We start from the raw sequence: 27,466 nt of genomic DNA on the forward strand, positions 1-27,466 counted from the left end.
CATGTATTAAATGTCCTCATAGTTAGAGGCTATGCTATAGTTCCAAGGCAATCTGAACAGGAACTTTATCAAGAGCCAGCTGGCAAGGTTAATTGGCACATGAGGTTGATCAGGATGAAACTCTTAGTTTTTAAACGTGTCTAGACTGGGACAGCTCCCAAACATCACTCATACCATAGACCCTAATGAAGCTCAAGTGTAAGTACCTGCCTAGACAATAAGGACAGGAAAAATAAGGAAGATGACTTAAAAATGCACAAGGTCCATTGGCAAAGGGTGAGGAACATTTCCATCAATGAAAGCACATAACAGTTGCAGTAGAGTTTTTAAAACATCATCCCAATAAAAACGACACCTTATTACTATTTGAACTAACACTTTATAAAACTTTTCATATTTAAAACTTCACTCATAATTTTTGTTTCTAACTACTATTATTTTTCATCTTATATTCTTATGTGCAAAACCTTAATCAAATGGCTTTCTATGTTTCTAAAAGGCCTATAATTTCCTATTTAAAACCCATAATCTATTAATAATCTATTATTATGTTATATATAATCATACAGTATATTATACTCATATTACATATATAATTTAATGTAGTTATATAAAATATAAATATATTATAAAATATTATAATAATCCTCCATAATCTATTAAGAAACAAGTTTGATATAACCAAGGTATTGTCCTCTAACCAGGCACTAAGTACTAATATACAAGCTATGTCCCATGTTAGGACTCCAAGGCAAAATGAGAAGCTTGCAATGGGGGTGTGTGAAGGAATGAACGGAGTGTAATGTGTTATAATCTATCCCCAACTTTGCCTGCCACTTAGTGTTCCTAATATTAGGCTATTAAAGAGAAGCTTCTCAAGTTTGCACCATATAGGCATCAGAGTTTATCTCATCCTATAAACTGATACAAGCTTTATAACTTGTTTAAAAACTAGAAACAGGTAGATATATCATTATAGAATTTTCCTTTTACCTTTCAACATTTTGACAGCCACTGTCTTGCAAGTTGCTGTCTTGTCAATTCCAAACGCATCTGCTTCAATCACTTGGCCAAAGGCACCACGGCCAAGAGGTTTGCCTAATCAACAATGACAACAAAACAAATTTAAACTATTATACGACCAGTGACACTTGGGAGATTCATACTATATTGGGTGACCTCATATCCCATTTTAATATGGATAGACAGTTGACTGGAAGCAGGTAATTTCTCAGATTTAATTACTTAACACCTTGCTTTGTAGGCCTGAAGACTGTTCAATGCAGGCAGCTCAAATTTGATCCCTAGCACTTCATGGTCCCCCAAGCACTGTTGGGAGTGAGCCTGGGCACACCACCAGATGTGGTTCTAAAGAAAAAAACAACACTAAAAATATCCCCTTTCATTCTCCTGATGCTTTGCATTGAATGATTATACAGAAACCCTACTTCTAAGTGACTAAATGGATGAAGTGAAACTTTGAATAGAATAGCTTTCTTCATTGTCCTAAAGGAGGAGAGATGGCCTAGTAAGTTCACAATCCCTTGTAAACATACCTAGTTTCAGTCGGTCCCTAGGAAACTCCCACTTGCTGGCATCATAGGGGAGGCGTTCACAACGCTCATCCAAGGGGAGCTCATCTGGATCCATGACGATGGATAAGTAGCCTGTCTTCAGTTCTCCTCCATTAGCCTGGGAAACATTATTCCTTTTAGTCACATATATGCTGTTGTTTGGTTGTTATTTTATGTGTTTTTTATTATTGCTTTTAGAAGCCTCATTCCTGGAATCTTGTTTTCTAAAACAACTCATGGTGTTTGAGAATAGTTCTATTATAATCCTGCCTCTAGTGTGCCCTATCCCCTCAAATAAACTTGAATGAAGGTTTTAAATCTTAATTACACTAGACCAAGCCCTTTTCTCTTCTAGTAGCTTCTGTCAATTAAAACTCAATGGTTCAGCCAAAAGAAAGTGGGCAAGAATGTTATTGTATTGAAATTAAATTGTGCCCACTGAGCCAACAACAATGGGGAGAAACAACTCAAAGAATCGCAGTCAGCTTTCATTAATCATGAAAACCAATGTGCATGAAAAAGAAGGAAAATATTCTCATTACCCGTTTAACAGTCCGAAGAACGATGACAAGAAGGAGCCAGAAGAACATGGCAATCACTGCTGTACCCACTAGAATGATGACTTCCAAATTTGTCTTTTCCTGAGCACCTGAATTGACATAATAGAATGATCATCCACTGTTAAAAATCACAGCTTCTTTCATAAGATAACACATAAAGCAAGAACTTCCACTTATCAACAAGGCAATAATACTCCAAAAATTGAATGAAATCTGTACTCTTTTCCATGGGCAATTTAAAGTTTTCAAATTGCTGACCATGAAAACTGCAACAATGAAAATTTAAAGTCATTAGGGATGGTAAACTGGGGCTGGAGGGCAGAAGGTAGAGGACCTATTTTGCATACAGCAGACTCTTTTTAAATCTCTGGAACCACACAAATGGTTCCCCAAGCACTATCAGGAGTAAGTCCTAAGAACAGAGTCTGAAGTACACTCTGAGCACTAATGAGTGTAGCCTCAAAATGCATTTTGTGTGTAGACAGATATAGATAGATGATAGATAGATAGATAGATAGATAGATAGATAGATAGATAGATAGATAGATAGATAGATAGATGATAGATAGATAGATAGATGATAGATAGATGATAGATAGATGATAGATAGATGATAGATAGATGATAGATAGATAGATAGATAGATAGATAGATAGATAGATAGATAGATAGATAGATAGATAGATATAGATGGAACTATAGATGATAGATTAATAGAGATAGAGTTAGAAATAGGTGGAATGATAGATTGATAGAGAAGATAGATTTTTTTTAAAGAAAATGTTTGAAGGAAGGCAATGTTTGATCGAAAACAGATCATGTTCTATAGAAAAAGAGAGTATTTATTGGCAAGAAATGTTTGATATAAAGCTTGGAAAAATCATTTAAGAAATTAACAGGGGGGAGAGGAGCTATAGAACTGTGAGAAGGTCATTTGTCTTGCATACAGCTGTCCTGAGCTCAATCCCCAGTACCCCATATATTCCACCAAGTCATCCAGGAGTGACTCCTGAAGTAAGGCCTGAGCACTTCTGGGTGTAAGAAAGAAGGGAGTGAGAGAGAGGGGAAAGAAAAGGAAGAAAGAAAGAAAGAAAGAAAGAAAGAAAGAAAGAAAGAAAGAAAGAAAGAAAGAAAGAAAGAAAGAAAGAAAGAAAGAAAGAAAGAAAGAAAGAAAGAAAGAAAGAAAGAAAGAAAGAAAGAAAGAAAGAAAGAAAGAAAGAAGAAACAAGGAGGAGGAGAAGAAGAAGAAGAAGAAGAAGAGGAAGAAGAAGAAGAAGAAGAAGAAGAAGAGGAAGAAGAAGAAGAAGAAGAAGAAGAAGAAGAAGAAGAAGAAGAAGAAGAAGAAGAAGAAGAAGAAGAAGAAGAAGAAGAAGAAGAAGAAGAAGAAGAAGAAGAAGAAGAAGAAGAAGAAGAAAGGATGGAAGGAAGAAAAGAAGGAAGAAAGAATTCAAGCAGCGGTGGGGTGTCTGAGAGAGTACAGTGGGGAGAGCATTTGCCTTGCATGCAGTCAACCCAAATTCAATCCATGGCACTCTATATGGTACCCTGACCATGTCCAGGAGTGATTCCTGGGCACAAAGCTAGGAATAAGCCTTAAGTGTAGGTGTTCCCCCCTCATCCTCCAACCCCCAAAACAAGTAGGGACATAAATGTAGAGCTTTATCAGAAGTTTACTAGTTTAACTATTGCATATACGCTATTTAACTCTTGATCTTTTTAACTATAATATCTTACTTTATCTTCTCAACAATCCTAGATTTTTAGATGGAGAAAGAGCCAGAAAGGTTGGACTAATTCATCAAGAGCACACAGCAAGTTACTGTAATGGTAGAGAGTTATATCAGGACTGTCTAATCCAGGCAGATATTCTACTACTCTGCTCTTGTGTGGCAGAAGAAAAGTCAAGTCAGGCACATCCTTGATGGTCTAGTAGTTTGTTTAAAAGCATTATGAAAGAAAATAGAAGAGAGAGGGGAAAAAAACATAGAGGTTGGCAGAAAAAAACTGCAGAAGCTCATGAACTGACAAAGAAGACTAAGAGTGAATACTAAAGAGGTGATAAAGAAGCAATTATCACTTTTGTTCTCCCAATGACTGAGTACAGTGTGAGTCAAACCTGCTCACAGCAGTCAAAGGAAAGCTGAAAGCTAAGTAACTGACAGTTGAGAGACAAGCACCAAGTATACTTGTAAATATATTTTTTTCTTTGGTATTCATTATTTATACATAGAGATTTAAAAATCTACCCAAAAAAGCTCAAAATTCCCTTGTACATATACATTTGTGTATGCATGTTCTTGTATTGACATTTGGGAACCAGGCAAAACAATAAAAAATATCTACCCATCTCTCTTAATCTTCATTTCAAGTGAAAAGTAAACAGAACCTCTGTACAATGGACTAGAAACCAGCTATAAACAGCCAATGGAAGCAAGACTGAAGTTAAAGTGTCTCTGGGATGTGGTTAAAACATACAGCACTTTGGAAAAAGCAAAAGCAGGTTGCTTTAAATCATTATTTCAGGCACTTAAAATTTTTATTTGCATGTGCAGTCTACGAAATGATATTGTCTACAGATCTGAAAACTTGTCAAGGCATTAATATGCAACCCATGACAATACAGACAAGATGAAAAAGACAGGTTTGAAGAGCCTGAAACTACACTGTGAGAGGCAAGTTAGGATGAGTTTAGAGGAATCTACCACCTACTCCATCACCCTTATTGTTCCCTTGTATGTCATTGTTTTTACCTACATAATACAACTTCATTATTCTACTGGTGTTTTTTATATTTTTCAAGATATTGGCAACCACGTCAGAAAATAAAATATTCTGTCTCAATTACCTTTCCCCACTGAGAAAATGCCTCCTTCATACCTATACAAGTTTCCTTTCCCATTTAAGCAGAACCTCCCATTTATCCATGCAAAAGAAACTCAAGTGTCTGTTTCACAAATAAATCCTAATTATCTTTAGCACAATGAAAACTGAGTTCATCAGGGAGGGTGAGAGGGAAACTGGGGACACTGGTGGCAGAAAAAGTGCACTGGTGAAGGTTGTTGTACATTGTAAGAGTGTAACTCAATCATGAACAACTTTATCAGTGGAAAAAGAACTGTATTACTAACAACCTTGTAACCACAGTGTTTAAATAAAAAATAATTAAAATAAAGAAAACTGTGAGTCTTTGAACCTGTCTCCAGGGCATTAATTTCACAATGAGATAGGAATTCTAATATTTTTCCAAGCAAACATAGAGGCAACATTTTCATAAAAAGTTAAGTGTCATTCAAATGAAATAACCTGAGAAAGGAGATAATTTAGTCAGACTGCCAAGATCACTCTAAAATGAAAACAGGAGAGACAATAAATGTGATGCAAGCAGAACTCATATAACTTTAATTGTTCTTTCTTTAATTGTTTAAACTTTAACTGTTTCTTTAACTGTTAATATATATTAATTTTTATAAAACTACCTATAACCCAACCAAGGTATATGAGCATATTTAAGATATTTGCTGTTTTTCAAAGATTGCCCTGATGAATAACCACTGACCTTCTATTATGAAAAAGGCCTCCACTTTTGCACACCCAAGAACACTGCATGCCTGACAGGTGTAGAGACCTTCATCCTCCTTCCTCACACGGCGGATAGTCAGATTCCGGTTGCCATCTTTTAGTACTATGCCTATGAGAGGAGAGAAATGATTATTATTACTTATGATGTGGTCTGGTAGAGTTTTTCAGAAACAAATTTTAACTATAACTACTGCCTTCAGAAAGGACAGAAAGATAATACAGCAGGTAAGGCGCCTGCCCTTCATGTAGCCAACCTGGTTCAATCCACAGCACCACATATGGATCTCCAAGCACAGTCAGGAGTGTCTCCTAGGCACTACTGAGTATGATTATAAAGCAAAATTTTAAATTAATTAGTTAATCTTCCCTTTATCTTGGGTTATTATCTAACTACAATATCATTGAGGGGTGCTTCTTTATGCCCTTTTGGGGCATAATGGGTATGAGGATCTCATAAGGCTCTAAAATTTTTGACTTATTAATTCTATGAAAAGAGCCAGATCATAAACGCAAGTGTTGTTTTATTTTTTTCCACTTAAAACAAAACATGAAGAAATAGGACTTTTCAGATAAATATCTCAGGAAATTTCTACAATCAAAATATAACAAATGTTCTGCTCACCTGAGTCTTCTACAAGGGTTTCATTATCTTTAAACCATGTAATCTGTGGAGAGGGATTCCCAGATGCTGTGCAGGAGACTTCAATGGTTTCACCAATGCTTGTTGTCTGATTCTCTAGATTTCCCGTGATCATGGGTGCCATGCGCTCTGTGCACACAAAAAACAATTCATGGCACTTTTAATCCCAACTTTTAAAGTGGCATTAGTAAAAGGTTATTTTGTCAAAACTTACTAGAACTTTCAATTTACTAAACTAAAAATTCACAGTTTGATAACATTTCAATTGAGTAAAGCTAAATGAAATACATGAGCCATATATTTAAGATGGATTCCTGTATCTCTTGAACAATCACATGAGTGATTCAAGATGACAACATCACAAAAAACAAGCTGTTCACATTTATGGATTTTTCCTCTAATCAGACACAGCTCCTGCCATTAAAGTTTAGGCCAGACACTCCTTAGAAGACTGCTATGTTTATCTCCAAGTGCAAAACTTCAGTATAAATTAACTAACAAAGAAAATTTTGTACTTATTTAGCTCTTAAAACACCTCATTGTGCTATTTCTGTGGCTCACTACAATTTTATGAGAGTCAGAAAGAAAGTGTTATTTTTATTATAGAGATGTAATGTATGTGATTTAGGGGGTTAAACAAATTGTCTAAGTCCCTTTAACTAAATAGATTTAAAAAATTCATAAAATAGGGAGAACTTAAAAGACCAGGTACAAGCTTTTTCTATTAAAACAAATGCAGAATAACAATCTCCTAAAGAAAGTCATAAATTTAAGAACATAGAAGCCAGCTGACATTTGCTCAAATCTATAGCATAGTTTCAGTATTACCCTCTTCCTATAAAGTGCTGTGCAATGATCTCATCCAAATCAAATGACTATCAACATGAAACCTGCTGAAAAGATCCATTTCACATTAAGCAAAACAGGATTAGCTCAACGGTGAACCTCAATGGTATTTTAAGCAAATGAACTGGATTCTAGTTAGTCCATTTCTAAGGACAAATTTTGGAAAACAATTTAGAACTCCTTTGGGCAGGTAACCAGTTCATGATAAGCACATAGTTCCTAAGCATAGGAAATAGCTCTTTCTGAATTCTTATACTGGTTTAAACCAGATCAGCTGCTAAGGTGAAGAATAAAAAATGGTCAGATAACATAGTGTTATTTGAGGGAACCTAGGGATTATTTCATCCCAAAATTTTATTATTTTGATACCTGAGTTTTAACTTCAGCAAACGTTAGCCTAGTGTCCATTTGACAAGAACTCTTAAAAACACACTAAAATATTGAAGAATATATTCCTTTAATGCTTTGATATAGAGATTAGTTTACTGGAGCAAATGAAGAGAAACACTCATAACAGCAACAACAACAACAACAACAGAAAACAGAGAATACCTGGAGTCCTTAGGAACTGGAGATGAACAGTAAACAATTAAAAAACAGAGGAATAGAGCTCAGAAAGAAGCTACACTCTTTGACTGATTTCCCAAGAAAAGAACCCTTGTCTGTACAGCTTTTGCATCTGGTACAAGGATAGATGAGTGATAGCACACTAAAATAATCATATCTTTGTCTCTGAACTATAGCTGGACAACATTAATCCAGAGAAAAAGTTATTCACTATGGTACCCCATCCATGGGTTCTTAGGTCATAAAAAAAACAGGTTTACATTTTCCATCCTGCAGCTACCTTATTAATCACCTACTATGTGCTATCATATTTTATGGTCAGAGTTTAGCAAGGCATAAGACAAAAACCAATTCCTGTCCTCATAGACACAGAGATCTTACTGTGTTCTCATTACCCAGTGGTAATCTGTACTGTCCTGGCTACCATGCACCACCATGAACTGCTGGCAGCCACCTAGCTCAGAGATATTCCACAGACATGTGTATATTGAAGCAGAAATTCCTCCAACGCAGACTAATTCCTTAAGACTACTAGTGAATTATTCCAACATGAGGGTTAAAAAAACCTGTTTTATTTCTTCTTAATACATCGCTTGATGTATTAAACCAGTTCTTTAAACCAGTACTTGTTTCATGTGCCTCAGGAGTCTTCTCTGAATAAGATAAGCACACACCAGTTCACTTCATAAGCCCCTAGATTATAGTAATCTCCCTGCGTATCTGAAAATATTGCATTAAAGACATTCCAACTGTGTCTGCATGAGTTACCTCCCTACCTAGAACTGTGAGCTGTTTGATCACACAGTGTCTTTTCTTGGTCTTTTTGTCCTGAGCAAAGCAGACATAGTTTCCTTGATCTTGCAGAGACGTGTTCTGGAACTCCATGATCAAAATGTCATTTGTGCTATTGGAGAAGAGCGTGGCATTCATTTTCCAATGAGCATCCAAGTTCTTGCAGGCAGGTGTGGGCAATTCTCCTGAATGAACAGGAACCTTCGGATCTAGCTTATACCACATGAGATGCTCAAACGTAGTTCTGTCCACTGTGCACCACAAAGACATGCTCTCCAGTTCAGTTGGCTGGGTATCAGGTTGTAAAGTAATTTCTGGGCCCCCTAAGATATAAAACTCATGGTTAGCAGATGTGAGATACCAGTAATCTCAACCAAACCGAATTATATACATCCCCAAATCAATTTTTATACCAAAGTATTATTTAATAATTTTCAAATTTCCACATGGAATTCTAATCATGATTTTTACAGTTAAAATAAACCTCAAAATATCCAATGCAGGTAATTACCACACTGAATTTTAAAATGGGTTCTTCATTAATCCATAACACTCAATTACATGAAAGCTATATTTTTTTCACAGTGAATTAGCCCTGGACAAAATATTTTTTCTAATCCAGGCTGCTAAAACACAGGCCTAAAATCAGGATGAGTAGATACAGTTAGCAGCATGGGGAGGGCATGCTCCTATGTCATTACAACTGTCTCCTGAGAAGCCAACTTTGCCAACTGTTGGGAACCAAGTTCAACCATAATGACTACATCCCAATGAAATGGACACATAACAGAGACATAAGTTTGAGGTGAGGTTGGTGGCTAAAAAAACATGTCTGAAACCATTCTTCTGTCAGTGAAGTGAGAGGAATTGACTTCATCAAAATCCAGGTGCTAGCTGAGCATTTTCATTTGGGAACAAAAGCCATCAATTACTGATTCAATTCTTCTTCCTCAACCCCACACCACCCTAGGAATGGCAAGAACTAAAAAAGAGTAAGCAACTCAACATCCAGTTGCCAAGGGATTCGGTCCACCCCGAGAGAAATACTTACTGGTCACATGAAAAGAGATGACTCTTTCTCCACTGCCGGCTTTGTTGACAGCTTCACATTTGTACAGAGCAGACACATTTGCTGCCTGTATAACAAGGGTACTAACAGTCTGTGGGAAAAAATAATCCAGGCTGTCAGCAATGGAGACTAGGTGGATGCCCACACACTAAGATGAATCTAGCACAGATGGTCCTCAACCACCACAATTTGTTTCCTCCACTCACACTAATGCATGGGCCACTCTCAGAACCATACCATATAATCACGCTGACCACTCTCAAATTCATGTCATGATAATAATTATAATACATGTGTTGCTCATATATTATATAAAATGAATTCTAGAAATCAGGCAAGAAGTGCTGTGCTTTGATGCGTTATCTACCTTTTCTCATTTTCCTGTTTCTGACATGAGAATTATCTTACACTGCATGTACAGATTTAGTGGAATGGGTGTTTCAATTTTCTCTAATAAGTTAACACTAGGTTGTATTTTCAACCATTTAATTTATTAGCAACTTGCTTTTTTTTTTCTTTTTTTTTTTTTGGTTTTTGGGTCACACCCAGCAGCGCTCAGGGGTTACTCCTGGCTCTATGCTCAGAAATCACTCCTGCCAGACTCAGGGGACCATATGGGATGCCCTGTCGAATGCAAGACAAACGCCTTACCTCCATGCTATCTCTCTGGCCCCAGCAAGCAATTTGCCTTTCAATATATTTATTGGTTTCTAATACTCAAATATCACTGAGTCATGTTTTCAGTCCATCATTCTATGCTTCCATGAGAGAAATTCTCAAAAAAAGAATTTTAAACTCACTTTGTTTTTTCCTTCAATAAGGGCAAATTGATTTTTGTTGACTTCAATTTTATTTCCTCCTTGAAAATCCTCTACATTTCTCCACGCTTTGCAAGTATATGAGTTTGTTGTTGGGAGGCCTTGGCTATTATAAAAGAAAAAACAGATCATCTTATGATTTAATTTTTCTTTAATTCAAATATCAGTACGGTCAGGAGTGAGACTTGAAATATAACATTCGTGTGTGTGTGTGTGTGTGTGTGTGTGTGTTGGGTCACACCGGGCAGTGCTCAGGGGTTATTCCTGGCTCCAGGCTCAGAAATTGCTCCTGGCAGGCACGGGGGACCATATGGGACACCGGGATTCAACCGGGATTCAAACCGATGACCTCCTGCATAAAAAGCAAACGCCTTACCTCCATGCTATCTCTCCGGCCCCAGGAATATAACATTCTTAGACTTAATTGTCAATGTGCCCGACATGTTATAACACTTAGCGTCAATTAAAAATAGTACTCAACACTGGAGGAAAAGGTTGTAGGTAGATCCATTCAGGATACAGAAGGGAAACAGTTTTTCTGGGAACAAATCTCCATTCATAAATTGAATCAAGAAGACAATTCAAGTTAATTTACCTCAAAGGAAAGCAAGGAAGCTAAGAAGCCATTTGGATTTCTTAATCTCTCTGGGACTGTGGCCTTTTTATAGGAAATGGTCAGTATCTGAGGAAGAAACTAGTTGTGGCCATTTTCAAAACAACAACAGGAAGTGAACTGCTAAGGGTGGTGGTGGGTGGGTTGTTGTTGTTTTTCCTAAGGATGTCTGGACTTGTGTTAGAACCTGATAAGCTGGGACAAAGATTCCTAGGGCCACCACTAGGTCTAGGTCTCTCTCTTATTTCTCTCTTATTTCTCTCTCTCTCCTTTCTCTTTCTCTCTCCCTCTCTTTCTGTCTCTCTTTCTATCTCTCTCTCTGTCTCTCTCTCATTAGCATTTTCTCTGAGATAAACTTTGTCACTGATAGAGATATGGGGTAGGAGACACAGCAATGGGAAGGAGAAAAAACTAAAGATTGGTCACACAAGCTAAACTAAGAGATTGCACTTGGAGAAGTATCTAGAAAGTTGTCTGCAGAGAGGACTAGTTAATTTCAAAGCAGGATGTCCAAGGACAGACATCTCCTCAAACAAGAACTAGAAATAGAAAGAAAGTAAAAAAAAAAGACTTAAATTAACTATTTACAAGGGAAAAATAGTACAAAAAATATTCTACTTTAAATATAGAATCTGGAAATGAGAAATTGAAATATGAAAAATTATTTCTCAGCATCTTTATACATTTATCAAAATACATATGAATTTATATTATATTCATACAGATATATTTTTGTAGCCATATCAATTTATTAATATCATATTAATGATAAAACAATCAAATAAAATATTTAAACTTACTTTGAAATTATATTAATTTCATAATTAATATGATTAATGATTATGATGTTGAAATTACATTAATTATATGATTTCTATTTATATAGTTCTCGAAATCTATATGCATCTATATAATACTTATATAAATTATGTATATTATCTGAAAAAAAAGAACTAGAAATAGTAGGGTAAATTAAGAATATTTCTGGAATGATAGCTACTTAGGAAGAGCCACATTGGCTTAGAAAGGGGTTACATCATAAATAAATGTTTATGAAAAGCTAAATGACAGGGAATGAGAAGCTGTGGCCTACTCACGTGGGTTTGTAGGTACATTCTTCCTCCAGTTGCCAATACCAATGGATGTATTGTGGGGGAGGAACAGCATAGACTGTGCACGTTAGTGTCTGGGTGGTGCCATACTGGTAGGAGTCCACGGGAGATATCAGAGATTTCTCACCAATCTGGGGTGGGACTGGGAATAAGAAAACACCTTTTAAATAAGTCTCTAGCTTTTGGTTGGTTTTTTTGTTTGTTTGTTTGTTTGGGAACCTTTTGCTCAGGGCTTACTTCTAATCTGCACTCAGGGATTTCTACTGGTGAAGTGGGATTTGGGGACAATATGGGTTTTCAGGGTTCACACCCATGTGTAAGGCAAATGCCATAACTGCTGTACTATATATTTCTTGTTCCTGGTCCATCAAAGCAAGAAAGGAAGAAAATGTTTGTTAATGACATCATCAAGGTGGTGATACTTAACTCAGGTCTTTTCTAAGACTAGATATTCTTCAAAAAAGAAAATGATGTCTAGTCTGTTTAGAGATGTGTAGGCATTAGTTGCTGGAAACTTGAACCTTGTACTTCCTAAAGCTGATGGCCAAGGGACAAAAGATATATAAATTCACTCCTATTTGTTACAGAAACAACTTTCCTGTCTGTCATCCTTCAACAGTTAAGAGCAATAAAGGAAGAAAATGGTTATAATGACATCATTAAAGAATTTATGACATGCTGCTGTCTCAAGTCCTTCACATCCATTGATCCTCAGTATCAGATTGTTTTCCTTTTACACAGGAGCAAAAGGAATCATAGAAACATAAATGACCTTTTCAGAGCTCATCCACTACTTCTCCCTCTTTCTTCCCTTTCCTTCTTCTCTTAACCCTCTCCCTTTTCCTTTATTTTCCTTTCTCCATCCTATTCCTTTTCTAAATTTTTTAGTTTCAAAGTCATTAATATGGAACTATTTTCTTCATTATCATCCTAAAGGTTCAGGTTACACTTTCAAAACTCATGGTCTTTTTTCTCTATTTTATAAAACAGTAACTTCTAGGATACAACAAATAGTGACTTCATAGATCAGTGAGATGGGATGCAAGTTATTGCTATCCATTATGACTAGGCATTTCCACCTCCCACCCTACTTATCAGCTTCCCAGCTTCTCTTGCCTCCCCATATCCTATTGTTGAGTGACTTGTACATGACCTTTCTAGAACTTGTTCTCCCTGAAGCTTGTTTCCCAGCAAAGAAAAGAAACCAAAATCAGCAGATACTCAGAGTGGTGGCAGGACATAAGGAATAGAATCTGATGTCAGGAGAAAGGTCTTGAAGTATGAGAAAGCTGAGTCAGTCTGCACCATTAAGAATCACAACAAAGGAGTCACCCAATTCTGTTTGAATCAAGACACCCATAAACTTATTACGGAGTGAAAGAAGTGAGAGAGGATGATATACTCTCATCAAAATAAGTTGGTTAAATCTTGAATACTTCCTGTCTCTCTTGCTAGAAGTTTGTAATATACATCAGCATGTTATATATCCTGTGAAGCCCTGCAATAAAAGACCTTTCTAATTAGCTCTTCCTCACTTACTTGACTGTAGCATCCTTTCCCTCACTCTGTTCAGGCACTTAGCCCTATGTTTTAGGTAAGGAACAGAATGTTCAAATGATCCTTAGAACAGAAACTTCATGTTTCTTCATGACCATCTCAGGGTCTAATGCTACATCTCTGCTTTAAAGAAAATTAAAGAAAGCTTCCTATGAAGTCAACAGTGTCATCTTGCAAATGCCTTCTGAGTTGGAATCTGTCCTTATGCCACTGATTCAGCCACTATAAGATCACACTAAGAGCTTCCAACAATATTTAAGAAGAGTTTTCAGCATGTGCAGGCCACATGCGTAGTTCACTGAGACAGGAGCAAAGACAAAGACAGGAGTGAAGTCTGACCACTGCTTCTGCAGAAATTCTTATTTCACTGTATTTAGTCATCCGTGATCTTTCTTATTCTAAAAATTGCACCAAATAGCTCACTTACCTGATCTATTAAGCAAACATGTCCAGAGCACACTGTTCTATACCTCACTGAATGCTGCTATTCTGAATCCTTGTTTGTTTGCTTTTTGGTTACAAATAGCTGTACTCAGGGCTTACTCCTGGCTCTACATTCAGGAATCATTCCTGATGGGCCCAGAGGACCATATGGCATGCAAGAGGTCAAATTCAGGTTAGCTGCATGCAAGACAGATATTCTTTTAAGTGTACCTACCCACTGTACTATCATTTCTTTCTTGTTTTGATTTTTGGGCCACACCCGGTGACGCTCAGTGGTTACTCCTGGCTATGTGCTCATAAATCGCTTCTGGCTTGGGGACCATATGGGAAGCAGGGGATCGAACCCAGGTCCATCCGGGGTCAGCAGCATACAAGGCAAATGCCCCACCGCTGCACTATCGCTCTGGCCCCAGTACCATCATTTCTATCCCTAGCTCACTTTTTATACATTGGAGCTTACTCAGGAAGGGCGTGAAGCATCAGGGGACAATGGAATAGTGAGCATAATTATTCAAAGGAAAGGAAGATGTAATTATACCTTTGGTTTGTTTTTGGGGGCCACACCCAGCACCCGGCAGCACTCAGTGGTTACTCCTGGCTCTGTGCTTGGAAATCACTCCTGTGCTATCTCTCCTGCCCCCATGTAATTATACTTTTTTGAATGAATCTTTAACGAAGAAGAAAAACCCAGTAAACTCACCATTGACAAAAAGAGATAGCCTGTGACTCTGTTTCTCCTTGGAAATGGGATTGGTAAGGACAACTGTGTAATTTCCCATATCTTTTTCACTCACTTCCATAATAGTTAGCACATGCCCCACTTTAATTGTGTGATTGGATTCGATAGGTCTTCCATTTTTATACCTATGAAAGAAAATCCAGGGAATTAGTACAATCTAGGAGCCGGCCATCATATGAAACAAAGCTTTGCGTTTATTTCAACATTACCATTTTATTTCTGGAGGAGGGTAGCCCAGATACTTCACGGGGATTCTCACTCGCTCTCCCAGTGTGGCTTCCACCAATGATTCCATGCCACTACCAAAAGCAACAAAGGGCTTTTCTAGAAGGAAATAAAATGAATTACTCCTCTAAATGCCAGCTTATTGTAAGTGGACATCTGGTTTTGTTTTTTCTTTCAAATGAAGAGTCAGACTTTGGTTGCCTGCATGGTGTAATGAGAAATTCCTTATATACATTCCTACTTCTGCCTTACCTGCAGGCTTTGTGCTTGCTTTCCTCTATGCCCAAGAGCATTCTGAAAACTGGCCGATTGCTCAAGTCTCAGTCCATGCACTTGCCCATCTATAAAGTTTTGCTTAAGTTCTACTTTCTCTAAATTCTGAATACTCCTCCTTCTCTGCTCTCAAGGCACTTTAAAATAATCCCTATGTGTCATCAGTGCTCAAAACTGTTTACGTTTATCCATATATTGCTAATATTAGGCTTAGAATACTCTTTATAGCCCTCTTAAAATTTTATTTTCTCATTGACTTCTCTGAGTTATAGCTTTATATAATTACCATTTCACTATGTACCCAAGATCTTACTCCTATATAAATCTTCCCTATCTCAAAAAATAGCATGACCTTTTGCTCACTTGCCTCCTCAAAAGCTCAAATCATTTTGCATATTTTTCTCATACTCTTGGCCAATGAATCTTTCAGAAAATTTCCACCAACTTGATATTCAAATATAGATCTAGAACTAGGTCCATTTTTCATAGTCACTATCTCTACCACCCTTGCCCAAGCCATATGTCATCTCTTACTTGGATTGCTACAATTCCTAACTGGTCTCCCCTCTTTTGCCTTTAGTTCCTTAAAGTATGAGAAACATTAAAAAATCTGGAAGAGCCTACACAGAACATATCTCTCTCTGCTTCAAATCTTTTTACGAATTCCTACTTTAAACAATCCACACTCACCAGGGCCTTTATGTCACACATAACTATCTAATCTAACAAACGTTTATGAAAGTAAAAAGGAATAAATAAGTAATTAAGTGATTTTGCAAAAGCCCCATAGAAAGTAATTAAAATGAGATTTCCCAAAATTAAAAACTGCCTTGCAATAAAAGGAAATTAAAGAACTTTTAAAGATAATAACATGCTGCTTATTATCCTACTCATCATAACAACTATGACAAAAACCTAATATTTAGTGAAAACTTATATAAGTTCATCTCATTATGAAAGTTGGGATCTGAGCCCTGTCTTCACCTCTTAAATATTCTAACTTTACTTTGAATATCTAGCTCATGGGCCTCCCTCATCAGAGTTTCCAAAAACTTTTTCCATATATTGGTGACAGGGATCACAATTTGAGCTAAATTTAAATTATATTAATTTTCAAGATACAGCATAATTCCCAAAGGTATCTTAACTTACCATAGATTCTGACATATGTGCTGTTCTTCTTTGTCATCAGTCCACTAAAAGCTTTACAGGTATACCATCCTTGGTCACTCCGAGTCACACCATCTATGGTGAGGCTACTCAAAAATTTCTTCATCTCATTTTCAGACTGGATTTTTAGGTCCCGGTTCACAAATTTCTTATGCTGATGCTGAAAAAGAATTTTCAGAACTTCCAAAAAGTCCTGCTTTACATGACCAAAAAACTTTCACAAAATCTCAAACTCATCTTAGCCCTCAGTGAATACTATTCCATGCTCATAATAGGGCCCTCAGAGCTATTAACATATGCATACAACAAGCATATTTGGTTTTGAGAGAAGTCAACCCAACCACTAAATTACTATGTTTTAATTGTCAGGGAGCAAGAATAAAATAAATAGGACCTAAAAAACACAAGCAGTATAATTATAATTTCCTGGCACACAGACAACCTTGGTTCAATCCCCATTAACACAAATAGTTCCCCAGCCCTGCCAGGAGTGACCTCTAAGACTGCAGTGTGCCCCCAAAAACAATAATAACAACAACAAAAATGCAAAAGAAGTGCATACCACTTGAAAAGAAATCTTTTCATAAGTAAAATAGATTTAAAGTCTTTTAGAGAACAAAAAAATAATGCAACTTGGAAAGTTGGAATCCATTATAGAACAAATCTGTACAGCTGATTATAGTAAGGAGAGTCATAGTTCTATATATCACATAATTTTTCACAGGTATTATAGGTTCTGATACTTTCTGCATGTGTGTGCATGTGTATTTTTGTTTGTAGGTTTTTGCATTTTATCTACTCAAGAAGACTCTCTCCAGCAAACTCCATTGAGTTTTATTATCAAAATACTTAAGAGGTCTGTTGTGATTGTTAGTGTTACCTTCAAAGAAGGATATTCCCAGTGGAAATTAATCCCCACATTGAGTTCCGTTCTTGCTGTACAGTTTAAGACAAGCTTCTCTCCAACAGAGAGCTCAACTCCATGGGGGGGACTCAGGTTCACATCATAAATCTTGTAGCCTAGAGCAAGAAAAATTGAAATATCGGAATGTGAGAGAGAAAACAAATCTATATCTTTGTCCAATTTTCTTTAAGAAAGATGCAATTTCAGATTATGAAAATTTTTTTTTACCTCAAAAAAGCTCACCAGTACCTGGTAACTGCCCCTGGAGAATATCCTATCTAGATTTACCAAGCAACATGCAGGAATCTCAAATTTGTTGTAGAAGAGAATAGAAAAGCAGTAACATTTAAATAGTCAACTGTTAATTAGGCCATCTTTAGTAAATTGCCAAACCTTTTCTAAAATCAATGTAATTAAAAAGACGCTACGCCAAGCAATGTTTTCTACAAAATATGCTCATGTAATAATATTCTCTTTCACTGTGTTGATGGCAGAAAAAGAAAAAGCTTGATTGCCACAGAGAATAAATGGAATAAATTGTCCAACACCATTATCTTGAGACCTTAATTTTGAAATCCTTGTCTTCACCTTCCACCATAACCTCCAACATCTTTTTTTTTCGGCCACACCCATTTTGATACTCAGGGGTTACTCCTGGCTAAGCACTCAGAAATTGCCCCTGGCTTGGGAGGACCATATGGAACGCCGGGTGATCGAACCGTGGTCCTTCCTTGGCTAGCGCTTGCAAGGCAGACATCTTACCTCTAGCACCACCTCACTGGCCCCAACCTCCAACATCTTAATACAGGGAGTTAATAACTCTTGTTTGATACTGAGAGGAAAAGAAACAGTTCTCTTACCTATCACCACAATTATATATATAATAGACTGGTAAGTTTCATCATTAATTTTTGCTTCACAGAAGACCATGCCAGCATAGCTGATCATGTAACTCGGAATAATAAAGCCCTTCTTGCTGTCCCAGAAAATTCTGTTACCATCAGGAACAAACCTCTTTTCTGGATACCTCTGGATAACAAAAAGAAATATAAAATATTAATCAAGTTAATTCCAAAAGTGAAAATCATGTCAGATGATCACTGAAAAATTTATCCTGACTAAAGATGATGCCATATATGCCCTATGTATATATGTATGTATACACCATGGAATAATACTCAGCTATTAATAATAATTTTTTTATCAAATAAAATACTGCAATTACAGGACTTAAGTTCCAGATGTACCTGAAGAACATCATTAGTGAATCAAGTTAGATGTAGGAAAACAAAGAATATATCATTTCATCATAAATAGTATGTATAGAAACAATCAAGCAAAAAATAACCTAAATTAATGAAGATAATCTGTTAGGTTATAAGACCAAATTGATATTGTTAGTAGGACCAGAGATGAGTGGCTCAATGAAAAATTACATGCTTTGCAGGCAGGTGATCTGAAATTGATCCCAGATACAACAACAACAAAAATATTAATTGTGGTTACCAGAGGGAAAGGAGTAGGGGGTGGGTAGTGGGTAAGTTTAATGAACAAGGTTAAGTGGAGAAATAGTAGAGTGGGCAGGGAAATGTCTTGCACATGCTGACATAGGTTAAATTTCCAGTACCCCTTATGATCTCCTGAGCCCCACCAGGAGTGACACCCAACTGCAGAGCAATGAGCAAAACCTGAATAATGGCAGCATATGGCCCAAAATACAAAAACAAAAAAATTTAAAGAACCAATCTTATTTTCAAAAGTACAAGTTTGCTTTATTTATTATCATTTTTGCCTTGTCTAATAACCCATTGCTGACATTATTTTATAAATAAGCTATCCAATAAAAGCATAAATTGTAACTTACTGCACAAAGTGACACGTTGAGGTCTGAAATGGACCCAAGACATGGAATCACCACAGTTTTGTTTTTGTTCTCCGTGATGTATACAACTTCATGCTGGTCACTAACAGAAGTAATAAATGGAGACCTGTAATCTAGAAGAAATTTAATCTCATTAGTTGTGATAGCATTTACTAGAAAGGTTAGTCCTCATTCAGGTTCATAAACATGAATCATTCAAGTAAAAGAGAGGAAATGACATTTCAATACATAAAGGAATTCATATATGGGCTAGTTTATTAAAAGATGGATATTTGTCTCCACACTGAAAGGCTACAGGACAGTGTGTGTTGTGTGTGTGCATGTGTGAGTGTTGTGTATATGATTTAACCAAATTTATCATTATAATTTCATTTTAAAATGAAGGAGCAAATGTCTTTACTTATCATATATATTTTCATGTGTACTATATATACCTATTTATATGATGTTTAGTGTAAGTTTAAAATTCAGGCCTGAAGAGATAATACAGCGGGGAAGGTGCTTTCCCTGCATACAGCCTACCCTGGTTCGATCTACAACATGGTCTCCCAAGTTTTGCAAGGAGTGATCATTGAGCAAAAAACTAGGAAGAAGTTCTGAACACGGTCACATGAGGTACAAAAATTAACAAATTAATAATATAAAATTAAAATGGTATGCTTTATTATATACCTACTATTTTATATTTTAAGAAATTTCACAAATCAAAAATGAAAGTGGCCTAAAATCAATCACCAGATTACAAAGACTCTTCCTAATAAACAGCACAATAAGTTGAAGCATTGAGTTGGTGCAATGGACCCACTCAAGAAGAACATTGACACTTTGGTAGCAGGAAGAGAGTAATAATCTCATGACCTTAAAACAGTTTTGTAAACCAACATCACCTCAATACAAAAATTAAAATAAACAAGAAATTAATTTTTTAATTCAGTGACCAATGTAACTTTGTGCAGATATTTTAAGATTATAGAGTAAATATAGTAGTCTATATAAAGCAATGTTAATTGCTTTACATTTCTTTTACAATTCAGTAGTCATTAATGCCTTCCTTTGTGATAAAAAAAAATTGAAAACCAATATATCAAAAGTGAGAAGAAGAAGAAAAGATATTTTAATGTTGCCACAATGAGAAGAGATTTCTCATGTCATTCAAAGAAACTCCCCAGAAATAGAGTTGATGTAGTGTGAAGTTATGGTAGAAATCTCAAAGAGATAACAGCTTATACTGTTGGCCCAACACACCTAAGTGTTTTCAGAACTCTTTAAATGGTTGGTGAAAGTGAAGAAGGAGTTAATTAAACCAAAAGGGAAAAAAGCAACTTATTCCCTGCAACAGCAGAAGTTTGATTTCCTTCCCAGCTGGAAAGCACAAAAAAAGATCATCAACCCAGTTCCCCACATGCCACAGCCATTATCTTACAAGGCCACGACCTATTTCCTGGCTCCATCCATTGCTGGAGGTAACAGGGTCATCAGACTAAGGAAGTAAGGTGGAGACTAGAGGAGTGGGGGAATTAAAGGACTATCCCTGGGGAATGCTCCAATATTTTCTTTCCCATTGTTAAACTTTATGACCATAATCTTACACAGCTCAATTCCTAGAACACTAGGCTTAGACAAGAAGCAAAATGTGATATCTAATGGTGTGTAGTAACTACATAGTATTAGTGATAGCTACTTCTTAATATTGCCTATCTTGTATCCAGATGCTATAAAATATTCTATATCTTAGTTACAGAGAAGGCCTTGGGTAGCTCTTGAAGAAAACTAAAACTTTTCAGTAAATCAGTTCTATTTTGGTATCCCCCCCAAAAGGAAATAAACAAAAGAAACCCCAAACAACCACCCATCCTCTCTAAATAAAATATTTACTGTAACTCATGATGTGGATTTTCGTGTGTCTCCAGGTTTCCTGACTTGGGGAGAAGGAAATACTGAAATATTCTGGGAGAGTTCATCTTGTAGTGTTTCCAGACAAACCAAAAGCAGGAAATCCTTGCAATCTTCTAAGAAAGCCTGATCTCTCAAGACAGCCAGATCAAAAGCAGGCAGAAATTCTCAAAGATATAAGCCCTGTCTCTTTCAAATTCTGTAGAGGGGAGGAGGGTGCAGAATTCAATCATGAAATTGAGATAACTCTGAGGAACGTTAATTCTCAGGTTATAGAGAATCCAGGAATGTCCTATGTTACTGCTGACGTTGTTGGTATTGGTGGAAAAGGAGGGGGTGGGGGGTGGTGTGTGTCACACAGTTGTGTTCAAAAAACTCAGTACCAGGGATAGTGCCTAGGGCCGCACACATGCAAGGCATATGTTTTAATTGAGTCACATCCCAGCACACGTTATTTTGATATGTTCTCCACTTTTCCATAATTCCTTTTCTATAACAAATGCTTCTGAAAAAAAGCCATCTTCACCTGCCTTAAATCTCTAGGACATCATGAAGAATATAAAGGAAGAAATAAAATATCTAAGAAGTTCTAAAATATCTAGAAAGTATCTTTCCTGAAAAGAGAAGTATTTTATGAATTCAAGCAAAATTACACAAGACTTACATTTGCCCAAATTATAGGTATCTTATGAGTCAACTCAGGTTATCCATAGGAAAAGCAAAAGCAATTTTTTGAAATGTAAAAGAACAACTTATTTTATAAATAATAATTATATGTAAAGTGTATTCTTTTTCCTACAGAAATTCTAAATTAGCCTCCAAGGTGTTGATTCCAAATTGCAAACTGAAAGATATGGAATGCTATCCACGAGTTCAAACCATACAAAACAAAGAAAAGCTATTGTTTGTTTTTTGCTTTGGGTTCACATCCAGCAATGTTCAAGGATTACCCCTTGCTCTACATTCAGAAATCACTCCTGAAAACCTTTGGGAAACAGATGGAAGGAATACAGGGGATTGAATACAGGTTGGCCACATGCAAGACTTCCTCACTGTACTATTTTTTCCAGCCCCAAAAAGTTGTACTTGAAAGCTCTATAAGACAGTATCTTCATTAACACCAAAGTATGGCAATTGTTTTTGTAAAGTGTAAGTGGAAAAGAAAAGTTCCAATAGAGAAAAACACACTGGAGACCTTGGATGAATCCCCTATGCACTCTTGGGAAAATTTCCTGCTTTGATGCAGATAACCTACCTGGCCAGAAAAACCTCTTACAACTCAATTCTTGAATTTTCCTTTTCAAAACTTCAGATTTTTTTCCTCAAACATCAGATGGCTTCTATAACATTCCCTGGACAATTATGAACACAGATTTCCCTGAGTAACAAAGATCAGAACCAAACTACTGGACAGAAAAGAAGTTACCAAGCTCCAGAACAAATCAATGATTCGGCTTCTCAGAAGAAACCTTGAGAGAGAATTTTGTATATTCCTGTTGGCAAACAGCTTTAAAAAGTGAGCCTTTTGTTGTACTTGACTCTCTTTGTGCCTATTGTTTTTATAAATGATAAATCAACATGGGAAATGAATTCTATTTAACAACTTACCTTGAACGTAGACATAGATGACTGAGGAGGCATCGATGTCCTGATAAGAGCACTTGTAGGCTCCAGTATCATTTCCAATCACTTTTGGAATCACAAGTGTTTTACAAAAGACATTATCATTGCACTCGGTTACTTCCACTCTTTGCTCAGAACCACTCTGATTGTTGGGCCAAAGCCAATTCAAATCCCTCTGCCCACTGAAAAATTCCAGGGAAGGATAAATGTGAAATGCCACAGTATGTGGCTGTTTTTTTTAAAAAAGCCAAAGATTTGTTGCTCAAACTTACATACATTCCTATGATATAGGTTCAAAGCATTCTATCAACAAAGACAGACATATTGGATCTACAAATGACAAAAAGCTGTAGGTGCCACTGCAGAAATCTTTTACAGGGATTCCTGTGTTTTTTTCTACAAGCAGTGCATTCGTTCATGCAACAATACTAAGCTCATATTACATGTCTATGTTGTAAATATAACAATGAACAAATTAGACAAAAGTCAATGTTCTTACAAAACTCCATTTAGTAAGAAAAGACAAACAAGAAAAATAATAAACCTCAGTAAAGCTAAAAATATTTTTTAATATTATTAAAAATTTAACTCCACCATTTACAAAGTTGTTCATAATACAATTGTTTTAGGCATTCACTGTTATAACAATCAGACATTCCCTCTACCATTGTCCCATTTCTCAACCCCAAGCCAGCCTCCTTTCTATTTATTAAATAAAATCATTTTATATTGCCTACTTATAACAAAATGGCAAGTGGAATTATCAAAAATAGTTTAATAAAAGAAAAATTGTTGAAAATTGTATCATACTATGGTGCTATTAAAGCCATTAAAGGTTTTTGCTAGTTGAGCCTTCTTTGGTTTTTTGTTTATTGAACTTAGTTGACTTCTTTGCTTGCTACTTTCCTAAGCTAAATATATTTTAAATTTAATGAAGTATATTGTATAAAGGTGAAAATAAAGGTTATAGAGAAAATTAGAATGTGCAAAGAAAAAAAACAGTGTCCTGCAGAGAAGGATCTTTGTCAAGTGGGACAACAGAATACCAGAAGAAACAATATTCTAGGTAGAGGAAGCGGCAAATGTGAAGAGCTGGGGCAAGTGCCTAATGGAATATTCTGGAAACGGCAAGAAAACCATACTGGTCAGAGTAGAGTGAAGTAACCAGGAGAGTGGAAGTGAGATTAGGGTGTAAATACAACTCTCTAAAAGTCTAATGGGACATGAGCTTGAATTAAAATAATATCACTTTTATAGCAGCATTTCTTCGCCAGATTCCAAGGAAAAGAGGACCTCAAACAAATGCGACCTTATTGATCCTTTCTTCAATAATTTTAAGTTTCCATGAAGAGGCAATTCTATTCATACAACTTCTTTTAACACCCCCCATTGCTTTTTTAGAAACTATGAAATGCTTATGCAGAACTTTATAAAGCAGTATGAATGGCATCTTTGCAAGTCTTGCTGAATCATAATTTAGAAACCTCATTATTCAAAAATAATTATTGCAATATCATTGTAATTCTAAAGTATAAATATTGCTTTCTTCTCACAAGTATTAAGTTATGCAACAAGAAATCTGAATGTAAAAAAAAATCCTTACCTGCAAGTAATCTGAAGAGTTGTATTAGCCATAATTGTAAGTATGTCTTTATGTATGTTGAGTCTAGGAGGCTCAATAGAAATACCGGGCAAATCTAGAAACAAATTAAATATATGAATGTGAGTACCACTGCATTGGGCCAAACAGAAAACACCTTTCATAAATAATGCACACTCTTTATTTTAAAAGGTCCCTTTAGCAAATCATTGTGCAAAACTGTGAATTTACTTTTCACCATTCCCAGGAAAGTTCACAAGCTGTGTCATAACAGGAAGAATGGGCAGATGGTCATAAACCAACACAACAGACTGCAATTCATGGAGCTAGGGTGGAGTTCCTGTTTTCCTGCATTGCCAACTTCAAGGTCTTACAAAAGGATATAGGACATAGAAACTAAATGAACCTTCAACTGATGATTTAATTCCCTTGGGAAAGGACCCTCTGACATTTCTTATAAAACATAGGATGCACACATTTGACTAAATTGCTGATTAATGATTACTACTTAGGTTGATTTCTATATAGTTCAGCTATGTACCCTAAAGAGGGTGGGAGTGTTCATGATCTTATCTCATTTCCCTTTTCCTTTCACAAGTTCTAGAGCTTTTCCTCTGGAAACTGAACAATCACTGTTAAAGAACTATACATTAAAACTATGTGAGAGAAAATGAGAAAAAGAAAGCATTTTCCAATGAAGTCATTACATATTTATGTTAAACTTATGCACATTAATTTTTTGTTAGAAAATCAAACTAAAATTGATCATGAATTCCAATTAGCAAATCTTTCCAGATTCAGCAAAGCTCTGCCTGCAGTCAAGCTTGGAACACAAGAAATCTAAAAGTACAATAATAAAAATTTCAACAAGTTCACTTCTACACCAAGAAAGCTTAGTTCTTTGCAAATGAAATATGAAGAGCTATGGCATGTTAAAAAAAAAAAAGTCGGGGAAAAAATGTTATCTACCAGAGTAGCATTTTAACTAATACTTGTTCAAAAGAGTGACTGATAACTGGGTGAACATTAAAGTTTACTAAAGAACGTAAATGTATTTTTGTTGTTGTTGTAGTTGGGGTTTTTTTTTTTTGGGGGGGTGGTTTTTGGGTTACATCCAGCAGCTCTCAGAAGTTACTCCTGGCTCTGTGCTCAGAAATCGCTCCTGGCAGGCTTGGGGGACCATATGGTATGCCGGGATTTGAACCACCATCCTTCTGCATGCAAGGCAAATGCCCTACCTCCATGCTATTTTTCCGGCTCCCCTAAATGTATTTCTAATCACATCAGCTAAAAACAAATGATTTTTCTACATGTAAAAAGTTGCATTTATCTTTGGGCAAAGAGAGTCTCAGTAAATATGAAAGGGTATTAGCAAAAGTAGCCAATGTATTGACTCTCTACATCATTGAACAGCTGTAGGCAAAATGAACAACTGAACACACATGTTCTTATACATTCATTTATTAATAAGTGTTATTAATCCATACTGTTATTACTATGTTTTAAAAATAATAACCTGAAAATTCATGAATAGCAATAGCACCTCAGAAACTAATCTTCACTCCCAATGACTCCCTTTCGAAGCAGTAGTTCTAAAATTTGAAGACATATCAGAATAAGCCCACACCTACACTGAGGCATTAAACAGCACTTTGGGAGATTCTCTGGGTTACTTCTGGACATCTACTTGTCGATGTTTGAGTCTGCTTCATTTACTTAGAACTTCGAAGAAGTGAGAAAATAGTAATCACCACCAATATAGAAAAACTAAAGAATAGTACTCAATACACGGTTTGTTATATAAAAATAAATGTATTTGGGGCCAGAGCAATAGCACAGCGGTAGGGCGTTTGCCTTGTATGTGGCCAACCTGGGACAAACACCGGTTCGATTCTTGGCGACCCATATGGTCCCCGAACCTGCCAGGAGCAACTTCTGAATGTAGAGCAGGGGTCTCAAACTCAATTTACCTGCGGGTCGCAGGAGGCAAAGTCGGGGTGATCCTTGAGTGCAAAGTCAGTAGTAAGCCTTGAACATTGGGGGGGGTGTGACCCAAACAACTAAAACAAAACAAAATAAAAAAAGATTCCTCTAGGGCAGGGCCACAAAATGTTGTACAGAGGGCCACAAACGGCCTCGGGCCGCGAGTTTGAGACCCCTGATGTAGAGTTTGAGACCCCTGATGTAGAGCCAGAAGTAACCCCTGAGCACTGCCAGATGTGACTCAAAAAGCCCCCAAAATATATTTAAGAGATGTCCCTTAATCATAGGAGGCAAAGATAATGTTATACTATTCTAGAGATACATCAGCAAGAATAACCTTAAACTCTTCATCAAAAGACCTGGAATGCTAGCACAGCAGTAGGGCTTTTGCCTTCCATGGGGGCCTAAACTGGCTCGATCACCAACATCCTTGGTACCTCGAATCTGCCAGGAGTAAATTCTGAGTGCAGAAAAGGAGTAAACCCTAAACACCACCGAGTGTGCCCCCAAACAAAGCAAAACAAACAAAAACAAAAACACTATTTATCAACACGATCGATAATGATAAACTCCATATTAGTATCTATACACCAAGAGTCCTTTTTTTTCCATTCTGCCAAACTTCATTCATTTTCACTGGCAAGTTTGAATTCCTCTCTTCAGAAGGTTCTAAAGAAATAACTATAAGAAGTACATATGTTACGACTCAATAAAAAGCCTTTCTATGTGCAAATCCCATAACCAATATTAATTAATTTGTGCACTGTTACCCTTCCAGCTCAAAGCGGGAGCTGGAAACAACGGTGCCTCTGTTTCTAGAATTTGATGGCACCAATTATGACCCAATCCAATTAAGCAAGTCACACACTCCAAAAGGACAACCTCATCATTATATTCAGAGCTACCCCCATTATATTATGGTCACTACTGCTACACTATGAAATGTTTCAGGCTTAAAAGCAACTCACTCCTTTGTCGGAGACAGAACCACCACATGTTCCAG

General features: G+C 36.4%; 1 protein-coding gene across 1 annotated transcript in view; it reads right to left on the minus strand.

Annotated features, from left to right (window-relative positions):
• Nucleotides 1–27,466, minus strand: part of KDR (kinase insert domain receptor) — a 48,538-nt gene that overhangs the window by 19,643 nt on the left and 1,429 nt on the right. Inside the window, exons 2-18 of the mRNA XM_049789958.1 lie at nt 24,484–24,577; nt 22,866–23,062; nt 19,347–19,477; nt 18,343–18,511; nt 17,459–17,598; nt 16,561–16,738; nt 15,120–15,234; nt 14,872–15,035; nt 12,156–12,312; nt 10,428–10,551; nt 9,610–9,718; nt 8,543–8,881; nt 6,336–6,482; nt 5,691–5,822; nt 2,117–2,223; nt 1,557–1,692; nt 994–1,098 (exon numbers count right to left, since the gene is read on the minus strand). Coding sequence (XP_049645915.1) covers nt 994–1,098; nt 1,557–1,692; nt 2,117–2,223; nt 5,691–5,822; nt 6,336–6,482; nt 8,543–8,881; nt 9,610–9,718; nt 10,428–10,551; nt 12,156–12,312; nt 14,872–15,035; nt 15,120–15,234; nt 16,561–16,738; nt 17,459–17,598; nt 18,343–18,511; nt 19,347–19,477; nt 22,866–23,062; nt 24,484–24,577 — 2,544 coding nt within the window. The remainder of the gene's footprint in view (nt 1–993; nt 1,099–1,556; nt 1,693–2,116; nt 2,224–5,690; nt 5,823–6,335; nt 6,483–8,542; nt 8,882–9,609; nt 9,719–10,427; nt 10,552–12,155; nt 12,313–14,871; nt 15,036–15,119; nt 15,235–16,560; nt 16,739–17,458; nt 17,599–18,342; nt 18,512–19,346; nt 19,478–22,865; nt 23,063–24,483; nt 24,578–27,466) is intronic.

This window comes from Suncus etruscus, chromosome 16 (assembly GCF_024139225.1).
Source record: "Suncus etruscus isolate mSunEtr1 chromosome 16, mSunEtr1.pri.cur, whole genome shotgun sequence".
NCBI lineage: Eukaryota > Metazoa > Chordata > Mammalia > Eulipotyphla > Soricidae > Suncus > Suncus etruscus.